Source organism: Zosterops lateralis, assembly GCF_965231275.1.
Source record: "Zosterops lateralis genome assembly, chromosome: Z".
Taxonomy (NCBI): Eukaryota; Metazoa; Chordata; class Aves; order Passeriformes; family Zosteropidae; genus Zosterops; species Zosterops lateralis.
This window is the reverse complement of record NC_139800.1, coordinates 50,432,121-50,448,207: the sequence shown is the minus strand read 5'-3', so window position 1 is coordinate 50,448,207 and position 16,087 is coordinate 50,432,121. Positions and strand designations below refer to the sequence as shown.

Genomic DNA, 16,087 nt, shown 5'->3' with positions numbered 1-16,087 from the left:
ATTCTAACTTAGAAGACAGTAATCTCCATGTGAGTCCTCAGACATCCCCAAATTAGAGGGGTTATGCATAATATTAGGTAGACACAACTCAGCTACTCTGAGAAGCAACTGTCCTGACTTGTCCTTAGATAAGCTGCACAAAGCCAACAGGTCTCTGATCCCTACTCCTGACCTGAAGGTTCTTACACAGTATATTCTTTTCTTCGTCACCTACAATCACTTCATACTGCTTAATCTCCCCTTGAAATTTTAACTTATTTTTCACAACAACACAACACATCATGGGTTTTCTATGAAATGACAATGGAAGGAAAAGAGGGATGACAGTGCATAAACAGAATACAACCACTGAAGATCCACCTTGTCATGCAGCACTAAGCTGTTTCTCATGTTGCTTTAATAGATGAAAGGTCTGGTCCTTACTTGATTTAAATCAATGCTCCATTTAATACAAAAGATCAATACGCATGTACACCAAATTAAAATTAAAAAGACATCTGTGGCAAATCAATCCACTAAATCTATCACAGCTTTCCTGGTTCTCTATCCAGTCTTTCAAATACAGAACTTTCCCTACCACAAATTTAATTCATAAACTAACTTCTCTGAAGACCTCTGGGTGTAGATAATTTGTGACAACACCAGAATATAACTAATGAAGCACCTCAGCAGAAGCAAAAAAAAAAAAAAAAAAAAAAAAAAAAAATTTATATATATATATATATATATATATATATATACACATCTCAATATCATGGGAGAGTTCCAATATTAGTAGGATACTACTGCCTAACTGCTGAAGTCATTCACTCTTTTGCTAAAGAAACTGCTTATCCATAGCAATCTTTCACTCTGTCAGACTGTAACAGGTCCTCCCAAGCATCAACAGGATTTATTTTTCCCTTAACAAAATACTTCCTAATCTCAAGATCATTGTGGAATTCTTTCACTGTTTCCATCTGTCATAGTTTAACCCTGACTGGCAACCAAGAACCACACAGCCACTCACTCACTCCTCCCCCTTCCCCAATGGGAAGGAAAACCTGAAAGAAAAGTAAAACACATAGGTTTAATAAGTGACGCAAAATGTAGTATCATAATCATCACGATAACAACCACCACAAAAATAGTGATAAAGAGGAATAAAACCCTAAAAAGGTAAGTGATGCACAATACAATTGCTCATCACCCACTGGCCAGTGACAAATCTGCAGCTCCTGTACAATTCCCCCCAGTGTATATACTGAGCATGACGTTCTGTGGTTTGGAAAATCCGTTTGACCAGTTCAGGTCAGCTCTCCTGGCTGGGCTCCCTTCCAGCTTCTTGTGCACTTGTTCATTGGCAGAGCACAGGAAACAACAGTCCTGATGGCAACAGCCAAATCATTAGTGTTTTATCAACAGTATCCTCCTGCTGAACCTAAAACATAGCATGCAATTAGGAAAAAACTAAGCCCATACCAGATAAAATCAGGACAACATCAAATATTTCTGAGCTTATACATTTTCCATATTCTTTTTCAAATATTCCTGTAATTATGCAGACTGAATAACATAAAGGTAAATCACATTGGTTCGCTTTTAGAAGTAGCAATCCATAAGGATTCCCACAAAAGAAGAGCAAATCTGCCTGCTAAATACTTTCGAATTTTTGCTTAACTTAATGTTCAACTCAGTCTCTCTTTCCAATCACCAGTGGCTTTGTATATTGTGATTACAGGAACCAGTTCAAAAGGCTGGTACTGCACTAGAGGAAGTCAGTGATACATAGAAACATGGCACTTTGTTAATGCATATTCAGGAAACAACCCAGCACTTTAATTTCAAGCCACAATGCTCATGTGGCACTTTCTTAGTATTGTCATTATCAAAGGCTCAGACTGATTCAGACCCTTACAACTCATCCAGTGGTTTAGTAGTATAGTAAGACTACCTGCAGTCTTACTATAACCCAGCCCAAAGACCTGATAGTCAGAGAAATACATCAGCCAGAACCTGGGAGATAAATTTCTATAATAACAGCTGGAGTAGTCCTGAAGAGGGGACATTTTGTACCAACACAAATGAATTAAGTTTCCTTGAGAGCTTGTTTTCATGGGAGTGATGTCCAGGTATTAGAAAGATTACTTGCCCAATAGAATAGTCTTGTTAAGGTTTAGGGTTTGTTATGCTTCAATGATCACAGACCTAGCAGGAGGTTAGCAGAGCTGAGGGAGAAGGATCCACCACTGAGAGTGGATACAAAGAATGCAGAAATTATAGGCCACAAGGTCATTTGGCAGAACTCCCAAGATAAGGAAGTAAAAAAGCCAACACTTTAACTGGGTAAAGGGTAACTCTGGCAAGGGAAATTAATGACCACAGACCCAAGAAACCCACTAACTAAAAGAAGAGAAAGACTGAGCAAACATACTAATTAGCAAAAGAAGGAAAAGAATGATTTAACCAAGAGAAGACAGAACACTAATTGATAACAGAATTATGTAACTTATAACAAGTGAACATTAATGCCTTTGTTTGCTATAATGCAGAAATAGTAAAAAGTTTTGATAGTCTGTGTGCTTGATTTGTCACCCAGCACCCCTTGTTGTGCAGAACTGTAAATAAACACCTGAGCTCTGTGCATGGATCAGCCTCTTGCATTAATAGGTGAAAGAATCCATTTTGGGACAACGATCTCAGTGACACAAATGGGAATACAAAGCCTTGCCTTGCCTGGATCAACTTGCTGCCGCCAGCAGAGGAGAATTAGATGAGACAGGATTTGGACCACTTTGATTGGAGACTCCACCAAATCCTCTCCAGCACTGAGGCAGTGAGCAACTCAAAGGTGAAACACTCCAGAGGTATTTGAACAAGGGGGAAAGTAGTACGAATTTCTGGACTGGTGAGTACCAAATTTCATTTTGTTGTAACTGATTAGTGTGACTAGTCCTGGGCTTACCAGTGGGATTGGCAGTTGAAAACTTCAAGCTCTGTATAAATTGGATAAGGAGGATTTGGACTAGTGACTACCACTGTACATAACAAAAACAGTGTGTGAAAGAGGGGAGGTGTCCTCCTATCTTTGCTGACACAGGGTCCAAGCAGTGTGTAACAACAGGGCATCAGAACTGGGAAATATGTAAATGCCTAGGCTTTGAAACTCATTACATGCAAAACCGCATGATGGGAGAGAGTGCTTTTCCTTTCTCTGACAACAAGGAGCTGGAGCAGAGAGTAAAAAATCATTTGTATTAGAAGTCTGGACATAAGGATAAAGGAATTGGGCAATTGAGTATCAGCAAACTAGTCCACAATTCTACCTGTAGCTCTTGAGGTTTTATTTTGGAAAGCTGGAGTAAGCTAGGGAAGATCCAACAACTAAAAATAAAATGAATACATATCCATACACTAGCAGTGGTGGACACCTTAACAATTTGAAAATGGGGAGAATGCATATTTGAGGGTTTACTTTGGAGTTGGTGTCTTGTTGCTGACTTGGTAAATGGGATCAGTGATGGTTTATGTTGATGCTTTTACGACATTGTAGAAACCCAGGTATTCAGAAAAACTGTATGTCGAGAGGAGATATGTCAATGTCATGTACTGAGGATAAAAAGGCAAAGACCGTGTGTTGCAGAGGGGATAAGGCAGAAGATGTGTGAATGTTAGTTCCCTCCTTTTCACATTACATAACATAGGAGTGGGGATGGACGTAGAGAACACAGATCAAAATAAAGAGCACATTGGAAGTAAGGATTTTATTCCTGTTGCTGGCCAGAGTCAGGGAAATAAGCAACCAGTGATACATGCATCTTTAAAACAAGTAACAAGGGTCTGTCAGATTTTATACATGTCCTTTTTTATATTCATATTTGTTGAATTGGAAGTGACCTGTTGGTTTGTACTGAGAGAATTTTGAAGGAATGTATCAACTTTTGGAAACCTAACAGGTTACCCTAACTGGAGGCATACTTAGGCTACATTGATTACCATGTTACTGTGGAAAGAAAAGAGACTGGCTTTACAAAGGTGAAAGAAACAAGATAAGCAGGGGGCTTGGGGCCTGAAAGGCCCCTACTTCCCCTGTGCAACACACACACACACTTTTGGCTTCAATCAATGTGATAGTTCTTGGCAGTAAGAGTCATTGAAGAGATGAAAACATTAGGATGGTGGGGAATTTTTTTACAATGAGTGAGGTGACCAAGGGAAAATACCAAGGAATCTCCAAGAGACTCTCTTGTTCCAGTAAAACCAGAGTAACAATGAATTTTTGATAAATAGTAGAGCCACATATTCAGTAAAAACTATCTGTAAGGGCTAAGTAAAGTTACAGCATTGACTTTGGGGCAGCTTTATGGCTATTCCTGCAACTTACAGAGTGGCCAGTTGGAGTAGTTAAACTGACTAATGAGTTTCTATATGCCAGAATGTTCTGTCCTTTGTAGGACAAGATTTCTTATGCAAGTTAAATGGTTGAGTCAGAAAACTCTATATATCTCACAAGAAATGGTACAGAAGGCTCAAATCTGTTTATTAATGACCCAGACCTCAGAAGAATAAGACAGTCAGAAGGAACAAGATATAAGAGCAATAAACCAAATACTAATGGACAAATACTTATTTGACTGGTTGGGATTTAAAAGATGCTTTCTTTTGCATTCCAGTGGACAAGCAGAGCCAGACTCTCTCATATACCAGGTGAAAGAAACTGCTTTGGGACAACAGGAGAAAGCTTCAGAACAGGAGTTTTCTTACTCTGAAATGTAAGGAATTCCACTTTTTTAAGGTAAAAGCACACTTTCCTGAATGGATCTAAAAATTGAGGCTGATTCATCAAGTAACGGAGTAGAACAAAGTTTCTCTGAATAGTGAACAATCAGAGATTTTAAAGAAAAAGGCATCTGTCTTAAGAGTTGTATATACTTTTTTTTTTTTGCCATCATAGTCATAGCAACATATGCCCCTAGTGAGTCAATGCTTGTGTCAACAACAAGGTTATTTTGCTAATAAAATTTAAGCCATTGCCCAAACAAAACAGTTTATCCTACTAAAAAGATATTTGTTCTTAAATCAAAATTACATCTTGCTTTGATTGCATATCTGTTAGCCAGGGACATGATTGTTTTTACTGTCCTTGCCAACTTCAGCATAAGAGTAAAATTTTTCAAGCAGGACTGCCTATTCTAGTAAGAATGTAAAAGGATGAAATGCTCTTACCACATTCTAACCTGCTAATCTGACAATATCTTCTGAATCACTAGATTGACTGATTTCCTAATTTTTCAATTAAATACTGTCAAAGCAAAAATGAGCAAAATCCTTGCAACTGTGTGAAATGGAAAACAGTAAACCTTGGCAGGACCATAGTTGTTAGAAAGAGTAACTCCCACACAGTGAGTAATACCCAGTTGTCATACAGATGAAATAAATTCAGAGATGGGAAAGAGAAGCACATGAACAAGACGAGACAATTAAGAAACTGCAAGCTTACGGATCTGCAAAAAGGAAAGGAAAGTAGTGCTGACTGCTTCATCAGCATGACCATTATGGTTCAGAGAAGTTTACTGCAAATTTGCATTATACTGGCATTGTATATCAAAATCTCACGTTCAGTTTGTCTTTTCCAAGGAAACAAAATGAACCACCATACCATGACCTTTCTGTGGAAAATAGGTGGTTATTTTCCTCAGCAATGTCTCAGCGAAACAACTGATTTCAGATTCCCCATGGAGATTACCAAGGTCACACAGAAGAACATCATAAGGATCATCTATGAGTTCCTTCAACAGACCTTCCAACTATTTAGCAAAAATCTTCCTGTTGATATTTGGAATACAAGCAAGATTGAGAACTTCCAAAATGGAATTCATCATCAAATTGAAGAACTGGAGACATGTTTATCAGAAGAACAATCAATAGCAAAAGACAGTTTTCAAACATGGATCCTAAAAAGCTCGATATACAGCATTAAAAAGTACTTTCAAAGAATCACCAATTTCCTAGAAGATAAGCAATACAGCCATTGTTCCTGGGAAACAGTTCAAATGGAATTGAGAACATGTTATATAATTTTTGACAGTCTTTTGAAAAAAAAAACTACATAAAGAGGTAAAATCTATGTTTTGTTTCTTTTTAATAATACAATAATTTCCCCCTTCTTGATAGATTTTTCATTTCCACATTTTAATAATTTTCAAACTGACAGTTGGGGCTTGTTTTCAAAAAGCATTCAGTGCTCTATGTTAAACATGTGGAGTATTCAAATGAAAGGGCACTTAGTATCATTGCTTCTTTAGAATGTCTTTAAAAATAGTGAATATTGCTCTTGTATTGTCTATTTGCACTATTTAAAAAAGATTTTGTGGTCTTTCTACATAAAATAACAGTTGCTTTACAACTTGAAAAATCTACATACATTACTGCATAGGTTTTATTTTTGCATTACTTCACTAACTCAGGAAAAAATTAAAGATGCAGACATGCATAAGGAAGACAGACCTTCCTGTAGTCTTATACTTTACAATAAATCTTAAATTACAAAACCCACGAGAATTTAAGATGACCAAGACATCTTTAAACTCAAAAAATAATGATATGTAGTCCTCCCAAACAAGAAAACTCAATTACCAGTTTTGATCTTTATTTTGCAAAATAATTGTCTCCACAATTTGCAAAATAAATGTCTCCACAAAAGCCTATGAAGATATGTTTTTATATATCAAATACATATTTTATATATGATATATATATATAGACAGATTTCTATACAGCATATTGAATAACTACAGCATAGATTTTCATGTTGATTCACAACACTATGTAAAATATGCATGCATTCAATGTGCTTCAGGTCCATAAGCATACAAAATTAATCTGATAAGAACTACTGTATGAAGACAGATATTAACAAACTTTTTTCATTCCTCTTCCATGTTTCTTTCCTTCATTCAGGCAGAACCAAGCAGTACTTCAAGTTATCACCTTCATCAGTTTACTGTTACTCAAGACACCTTGAATACCCTATGGTCCCTGTATCACTCCCTATACATTAGAAAACTGGATGACCTCTAATATGGATTTTTTTCAACCTCAGATTTCATTTATCTTCAAGCATATCACATTTCTCATTTTTTTTATCATAAATGGAATGTGTCAGATTTCAATGTAAGAAGAAAAGAGTAAAAATAGGTCTGTAACTTCTGGAACTGGGGAAGAAAAAGGGATTAATTTGACAAAAAAAATAATGTAGTGTTATCATTACCTGAGGACAGAATCTCAACATTTTGCTAATAAGTTTGATGGCTTGACTGTAACTCAGGTTGCCTTCCTTTCCTTTATTCAAATGAAATACATATTTAAAAATCTCTTCCTGCTTTGGGAAAAAACAACCAACCAAACAACCAAAAAACCTGATTCTGTATGTAGCTATTGTAATTGATTGGTATAATTCCTTATTCCAGGAGTGCAACAATGGGGTATTTTCAACTGCCTTACTTTAGGCATCCAAATTAGACACTGGGCTAGGAAGATCAGGCCCACCCACTCTCCTCTCACATGCTCCTGCTTTACAGATACAGGAAGGAAAAAATGTGTTTCAGACTCCTGAATATAATTCTGCTTTCAATCACCAACAGAAGAGCTCAGTTCTTAAGTGGTTGTATAGGGAACATAAGAGCAGTTTGGCACATAGATAACGTAAGATTCCCAACTTCATTAGTTGGCCTCTGTTTTATTAATTTAAACACTTTGCAAATACATTGACACTGAGTCTGCTTGATGTCTGCAAAATATGTTCAAGTACACTTAATTCACTTTTTTTCCCTTTTTAAATTTGTTGCTTTTAAAGTGTGATTACTGTGATGAATTATCATAAACTAACTTTGGATATGAAGCTCAAGTAAGTTTATGAACCGAAGGCCATGACCTTGAGGTTTCCGTAGGCATAATGTATCTTGTCTTACATCAGACAAGATAATGTAAGGCTGTATCAATGTAGCTACATTTATATTGTACCTTCTTTGCTCTGTTCTGCACTGGGATTCCAGTCTCTAAAAAGCCAAGAGTCAGCACAGCCTCCAGCAGGTACGACTGGTAACGACCTTACACAGCCTACTGGATTCTAACTGGATTCTATCAGTTCTTCATGGGATCACTGCACGTTTTGGTTAGGTAATGACACCACCACAACCTGAAAAGAGCTCATCCTTCGACAGCGTGGAAACATTCACTTCCTTAATCTCCTCTTCTGGGAAGGTACTTCCATGAATATAAAGCAGACATGCCTATTAACTCATGCATTCCTCATTGTAAATTGTGACTCTCACTCCCAAGACACAGGCTGGTTGGGTTTTTCTGAAAGCGGGAAATAGAGACCTCATTAGATGATAATTTGGGGTGTCCAGGTAAGCTTACCTAATTGATATCAGCTAAGCTTTTATAGGGAACACAGCTTTTAAGAACTGCCTATGCTACCTCTCTGTTAAAAATCTGTGCTTTTACAAGTTAAACTTAACTGTATCTTATAGAAGAAAAAATAAGTAACTGTAACCAATACTGTTTTCACATATCTCACTGGGAATCCAGTCTTAACCTTCCTTGAGGAAACAATATGCAACTTTCTATTCCTGTGGAAATAGTTGCATTTTCTGAAACTGAATATGGTCTTCTACTATTTGAAGTCAAATAACTAAGTCTTGACATTTTTTTCTTTACATAAGTACTTAAAAATTAAGTACTGGACACTCCTTCTAGACTACTACTCTTACAATTAAATCTTTTGTAACTTTTTATCACTGCTGTGACTGGAGACCAAAAGAAACAATACTACATCTGTTTGTTCAGGGTTTTTTAAAGTGTATTGGCTTTGATATATCTGTGAATAGACACCAATGTGTATCTTAATCAAGCACTTTTATACTATGCCAGTGGGAACAAGAACAAAGGGGGGGAGGGGGGGGTGGTGAGGAAAGAAGGAAGACACCGAAATGGGAAAATGAAAATAGTATTCTGTGATTCTTAGAATGATTAACAATTTCAAAGCCACTTAAAAAAATTAAGGAGAAAAAAAGACTACATTTCAAGATCCTCTTGATTTTTTTTTTCCTGGTTAAAGGAAGAAAAAGTGAAAGTCCATATTCTGCAGGAAAGCATCATCTGAAATGATCACTGCTAGCATTTGTACTCTATTGTACTGACCAATGAAGGGTTGGATTACTTTGAAATACAGACAGTTGTGAGCTGGAAAAGATAAATTGCAACCCTGCCAAGATGAAAAACTGAAGTAAGGAATGAATAACCAAAGGGCAAGCAATCAGCCCCTAGTCACACTTTTCCAGTTTCAGCACACTGGAAGTATCACCCACGTCAAGGCCTGGTATCAGGGCTCATTAAGTTGCTTTAAGCACCTATTAAGCACACTCTCAAGTTGTGGATTCAGAGACTGCACTCTTCTATCTGTTAGAATTTGCTTTAAAACTTTAGAGTGGCATTTTTTTCCCCCTGAATTCTAGTAAGTGCAAAATTGCAACAATTTTGAAAAAAAAAAATCCAAAATCCAAAGCTAATATTCACTACAGCGGAAAGAGAGTTATTTTTAAGACAGAAGTGGTCATCTACTACCAACCACCTGGATATAGTACATGCTACTATCCACAGAATTTACTAAAGTCTTTCTAGATTAAAAATCCACAACTTTTGTCAGCATAAGGGTATGTTGAATCTTCAAAAGAAATTAAAAAACCCCAACCAACCAACCAAAAAACCCCACTAAAAAAAAACCCCAAACAAAACCCAAACCATCACCACCACCAACAAAAACCACACTCTTCTTTTTTTTTCTTTTTTTTTTTTTTTCTTTTTTTAAATTTGATTGTATTGGTGCAGTAAGCAAAAGCCCTCAACAGCAGAAGCAGCACATGTCTTAAATCAAAACAGATGACACATTTCCTAGTTCAAACAGTTCCTAGAAACCCTTGGCCAAAGAAACCCCTGCTCTTTAAAAGTGTGTTCCCATTAAGCTGCTTGATTAGGCTAAGTTCCCTTCTATCTTTCCTGGGTAAATCAAACAACAGTGATGGTTCACAAGACAGGCTGACCCAGTTTTATATCCTTTATTCCTCCCTTTGCCTCTTTCCAACCTCACATCCTGCTTTAATAGCTGTTGAATTTTTTTCCTGAGCCCATCAGACCAACACAAAATTATCCAAAACACTCAAAAAATAAAATCCATACTTCTGTTCAAAGGTAAAGATTTAAAATCAGAGAAGAACACCCACTACATATGAGAACAAGCACAAAAGAGAAAGGTGACTGTGGCAGCAAGACTAGGTAACAAGAACAGTGAGCAAAACCTCCTGTGCTTTTCTTGTCTGATCCAAATGCCTTTAGAAGAACCTCTCAGTTACTCAGTGTATAACTGATCTTCAGCCATACCCGTAGTTCCTTTGTAAGTATTTCTCCTTTAATATACTAATATGCTATTTACCCATCACCAGAACACCTTAGTGGAATAGTACAGTGTAGTTTCTCTGGAAACAAATTTACTTCTACAGTACTTAGCTTAAAATTCCAGTTATATCTTACTCATTTTAGATGTCTCTCTCCATCTTATCTGGATAGTTCTCGCCTAAGTCTCTGGCTCAGAAGAGGCTCACAAGACACTCATCTATCTGTCAAATGTACTGAGGCACCTAATCCTGAGATAATACCCTAAAACAGAAGGATGAAAATAACACTGTGTTTTGTCCAAAAAAATTACATCTGAAATCCCAGTTTACCTAACTAGTGATAAAAACTAAGTATTAAACAATGATGAGTATCATGTTCGTCCCATAATGTTTTTAAACAAATGTTATTCCAAATGACTCTGTGATCCTTGTTCCCAGGGCACTTGGACCTGTCTGCTTCTTTCAGTTCTGTTCCAAAACACAAGTACCTTCCCCAGGGGCCTAACGATGCCAAGCACTTTGCTGGCAGTTAATAAAGAGTATTTTTTCAGGAGAGAAACACCAGCAAAGAAACTGAAGTGATCTGGTCCAGTCCCAAGTCTCACATCACTCACTAATGCATTCTAAGCAGCATCAGCTCCTACACTAGCAAACTGAATAAAATCATCATTGCAAGAGGCTTAATGCCAAGCAATATCATGCCATTCCGCACCCACCTCCTTTCCTCTTTAGCACTTTCTGGAATTCAGTATTGCTTGACTGTACCCTATGTTGTGCTCCTTTTCTTTCTATCCTACAGCCTGCTTTTAGATGTGCATGTTATCTTTTTAAAATCCACATTTCCTCCTTCTGGTGGGTAGTTGTTTGGTTGGTTTTTTTGTTGTTGTTGGGGATATTTTTTTTTTAAATTGTTTTGGTAGAGTGGTTTTTTGCTCATTTGTTTGTGTTGTTTTGTTGGTTTTGTTATGTTATGTTTGAGGTGGTTTGATTTTTGGGGGGGGGAGGGGGGTTTGTGTGGTTTTCTGTGATCTTTTCTGTGCCCCATGGAGCAGGGAAGCATAACCATCACAATTATCAGTCCACTCAGAGAAGTCTGCAAATCTTGAATAACATGCTTTGCTGTGGAAAAGAGGGAAACAGGCTCAGCTCTACCATAAATTCTCAGTTAGGTATATCCAGAATATTGTCTCACAAGTATCCTCCATTAAATACAAATTATATCTGTGTGTAAAAATACAACTAAAAGGCTTGGAGAATAGAAGCCATCCTCATGCCTATTTAAGAAACTGCTGAAATTTAAGCAGGGATGGGAAGGGTCCTCAAATACCTTTATCCTTTTGACAATCATACAGCTATTCAATCAGAATTTTATTTATGAAAGCTGTCACACAATCAGGCCCAGAACAGGCTGATTTGACCATCAAATGGCAGCAAGAAGAGTTCTACATCTTCAAATGCTAGCTGGCAGCAGTCTTGTCAGAAGACAGATGATCTGCAGAGTCAACCAGCTTCAAGCAGGACTCTCCAGGAGCCTCTGCTTGTGCTTGCACAGCAGTTCTTCTCTTTTAAGCCAACAGCGAGTACCTCTAGGGCGTGCGAGCTCTTGCACCGGCAATTACTCATTTCTCCAAAACAATCCCTGGGTCAGCCTCTGAGAGGCCAGCTGTCACATTGTGACTGCAAAGACTTGCAGGGATTTCAAATACTGTGTTCCACTAGGGAACAAGGAGTTCAACACAAAACATTTTCCCTTAAGCAACCTTGCAAACTAAAAGCAAAATCCAGCACCCTGAGCCTGTGCCTCCACAACTAACAGACCTAACAGATCGGCTGCATGGCACGTTTCTTGAGACACTAACTTCGCACGCAGCACTAAAGAAAGTGCAGCAAAATTCCCATTTTTTAAGAGGCTGTGTCTCTCTCAGCGTTTGCCACGGAAGACCACAAGCTCCCAGCAGAGTCTCCCATCCCTTTGCTCAACACGGTTACCACAGGACCAGCGGGCAGGCCTCGGCGCAGAAAGGCTGCGAGGGCTCTGCCCCAGCCCAGCCCAGCCCAGCCCGGCTCGCCGCTCCGCGCTCAGGCACCCGCCGAGGGCAACAGGTCCAGAGAGCCCGCGGCCCCCGGGCAGCGCCCAGCAGGCTCCTGAAGCTCCGGAGGAAACACGCAACGACCTACCTCTGGGAGAGGGGAAGGGGAAAACGGAAACGAACAAATAAACAAAAAAATCCCCACAAAATAGAAAGGGAAACAAACAAACAAACAAACAAACAAACAAACAAACAAACCAGGGAAAAAGAAAGAAAGAAGAAAGAGCACTGGAGAAAGCGCACCTTCGCGCGGGCTGCAGCCCGGCCGCTGCTGCTCGGAGCGGAGCGCGCCCGCCAGCACCGTCAGTCTCCCCAGCAGGGCAGGGCAGGGCAGCGCACACCGCACACCACCTGTCGCTCCGGCCAGGGCCAGCACCGGGGCAGGGCCCGCCCCCGCCCGCGCCTGACGGAGGAGGAGCCCGGGGAGCCCGGGAAGCGCGGCCGCAGGGAGCGGGCCCCAGCCCCCGAGCACGGCGGTCTCCGCAGGGCCGGAGGAGCCGGGCAGGGCAGGGCAGGGCTGTCACCGCCGCTCGGTCGGAGGGGAGCGGGGAGCGGGCGGCTGCCGCGCCGCAATCGCGTCCCGCTCCCGGCGGGAAGTTTGTGGGCGGCGGGACCGACCCCACCCCCGCGCGCACCGCCCTGACCTGTCACAACCGCCCCCGCCTCACCTCCCACCCCTCCGGGCGCCGCCGCCGCCCCTCCAGGTGCCTTCCTCGCCTGAGGACCGGGAAAAGAACGCGACACCTGGCCCGGCTCCCCCGTCCCGCCCCCCGGGCCCCACCCCCAGGCCCCGCGCAGCCCTGCGCGGCGGAGGGCGCCCCCTGGCGGGCGTTGTGTCCCTGCCCGTGCGTGGGGCGGGCCGGGCCCGGCACACCCTGCCCCGCCCCAGCACACCCTGCCCTGCCCCAGCACACCCTGCCCCGCCCCAGCACACCCTGCCCCAGCACACCCTGCCCCGCCCCAGCACACCCTGCCCCGCCCCAGCACACCCTGCCCCAGCACACCCTGCCCCGCCCTAGCACACACTGCCCCAGCACACCCTGCCCCAGCACACCCTGCCCCGCCCCAGCACACACTGCCCCGCCCAAGCAGAGATTGCCCTGCCCCAGAACACACTGCGCTGCCCCAGGGCCTGCCTGCATCCCGTGGAATCACAGCACATCCTGAGCTGGGAGGGACCCATCAGGATCATCAAATCCAACTCCTGGTCCTGCACAGGACTTCCCCAAGAGCCACAACATGTACCTGAGAGGTTTGTCCTGTCAAGAAGCTGTAAAGAATGGTGCTATGACCACTTCCCTGGGACCTTGTTCCAGTGCCTAGCTATCGTTACGATTCAGGATGGCTCCTGTAACGACATAGAGCTCCGATTTCTTCGGAGGGCAGTATAGTAAAATTTATTGAAAGACAGATTCTTTTAATACAGTGTTTCGGTACAATGGATAGGATTGGTACTTTAGGGGATCTCTACCAGTAAACAAGCTGGGAAAACACCAAGTGTCAGGAGGAGGCTATCTACAGGGATTGTTCTGTGTTCCTCTTCATGATTTCTCTGACCAGAATGAGAATGTTAGGTGCCCAGCTTTCTCACAGGCTTCAAGCCGTTGCCTGGAGCCTAAAATCTATTTTCTGACCCCTGTCAGTTCCCAAACCTAGCCACCCTCTGTGTGAAGAACGTCTTCCTGACAGCCAATCTAAATGTCCCCTGACATAAGTTCAGGCCATTCCCTTGGGTCCTGTCCCAGGTCACCACAGAGGAGAGACCAGTCTGCCCCTCCTCTTACCCTCACAAGGAAGGTGTAACTGCAGTGAGGTCTCCCCTCAGACTCCTCCAGGCTGAACAGACCAAGTGACCTCAGTCATTCCTCCAAAGGCCTTCCCCTCAAGGTCCTTCACCATCTTTGTGATCCTCCTTCACACCCTCTCTAATGGCTTTATACCTTCTATTATGGCACCCAGAACTGCACAGTGGACTCAAGATTAGGCTGCCCCAGTGCAGAGGAGAGCAGGACCATTACTTCCCACAGCTTCTGGGAAGAGGCCTAATCCCATGCCACACTGGTGTAGTGTTGGGGGAAAACTTAACTTCAGTTTAGGCAACAAATGTGAAGCTTTGACTCATCATTGATTCTGCAGCAATCTGTAGAAAAACCTTGATGCCATGACTCTCTTTCACAGAGCTCCTCGCAGACACAATGCTTTGGAAGAGTTTGCCCTCTGTAGCAGTATCCCAGCTGTTGTGGTAGGTATCAGCATAGAGTATGCACCACTGTCCCTTATCTCAGGGTTACCAGTATCCATGTTACTGTTTTACCAGCTAATGAGATTTTTGGTTTATGTAACCCATGGCATTTATGGGAGTAGGTTGATACACAGTCATGTGTACAGCAATAACCACCTTTGAAGTTACATTGAACTGTTTGTCTCAGTAGGGGAAAAAACCAACAATAACACACATTCTCCCAGCTGATGAGATATATATATATATATAGATATATATATATATAGATATATATATAGATAGATATATATATATATATATATATATACACACAGCCTGGGGGAAAAAAAGTTCTTTCTTTTTCATGCCTACAAAGATTTCTTACACCTTCCCATCCGATCCATCTTTTCCACAGACAAAAAAGAGGCAGGAGGTGGGAGGAAAGAGAGAGAATAACAGTAGAGACCCATTTCACTGACATCCAACTAAAAGTAAGGTGGTTATATCCCAAACTCTCTGTTCTTAATGGAAAAAATTCAAGCCCAACAGCAATGCTGAGTAAGTTTTGGAAATCCTGGTTTCATTGAGTGAACAAAACCCAAATTCCCCTCTTTTCAAGCAGCAGAGACCCTCAAGGGTACAGTCTGACAAAGATGAGAGACAAATAATCATGCAAAATTGAAGCTGTTCTGTGACCAAGAGCGGTGTGGCAAACATTGACCAAGATCTGCCCACTTTCCAGGTTTGCTGCAGAAAATAGCAGCAAATCAACCAGGTTTGTTGAAGACTACTCTGCCTCCTTTCCCATTGTGAAAGGCAAAGTAGTGGCCTCTTACCCTGCTGTGGATCCCAACTGTACTGTCACAGAAGGACCTGACTTCCGTCTATCTTCAAACTGGAGATGAAGTGAAGTAGCAGCTTCCATGTCAAGGGAGGTCAAAGCAGAACCTCAGTTAGCCTGATGGAAGGACTAAATCTGTGGCCTCTTAGATGAGAGCTTGGATTAGGAATAACTGGCTGCCAAACCAGAGAAAAAAAGGGGGATGGGTATCTGAGAAGCTGCCAGCATGTTGTGACTGCACAGGAGATTGGTTTGCTTGGAAGGAAATACTCTATTGTGACTGATTAACTTCTATTTCCAAACACTTGCAAATGAAGATGATAGAAGTAAACCTTGCACCTTCACAAATGCTGTAAGAAAAACCTGAAAAGTGACTCTTTTTGAAACAATTTTCTTTTTATGAGGCAGCCATTAGATGTTTCTCACAAAGACATCTGAACAAATAGCAGTAGAAATAATCTTTTTTGTGATAACAAAAATGTTTAAGCACGTTTAAGTCACT

The 16,087-nt window shown here is 41.2% G+C and overlaps 2 protein-coding genes across 5 annotated transcripts in view; one reads left to right on the top strand and one right to left on the bottom strand.

Moving 5' to 3' along the window:
- MOB3B (MOB kinase activator 3B) overlaps positions 1 to 15,732 on the bottom strand; it is an 80,762-nt gene extending 65,030 nt beyond the window's left edge. Inside the window, exon 1 of one of the 4 annotated variants that reach the window (XM_083883121.1) lies at positions 15,581 to 15,732. The gene's annotated coding sequence lies outside the window, so the exon portion shown is untranslated. Of the gene's footprint in view, positions 1 to 12,611; positions 12,629 to 12,766; positions 12,964 to 13,191; positions 13,267 to 15,580 lie in introns of those variants that run through there. The other 3 variants (XM_083883119.1, XM_083883120.1, XM_083883122.1) reach the window with 3 other exon arrangements.
- Positions 5,526 to 6,092, top strand: LOC310922466 (interferon alpha-21-like; the record flags this gene model as incomplete). The annotated part of the gene is made up of 1 exon (XM_083883048.1): positions 5,526 to 6,092. The coding sequence occupies one exon, from the start codon at positions 5,526 to 5,528 to the stop codon at positions 6,090 to 6,092; it is 567 nt and encodes a 188-aa protein (XP_083739174.1).
- Positions 15,733 to 16,087: the final 355 nt, after the last annotated feature.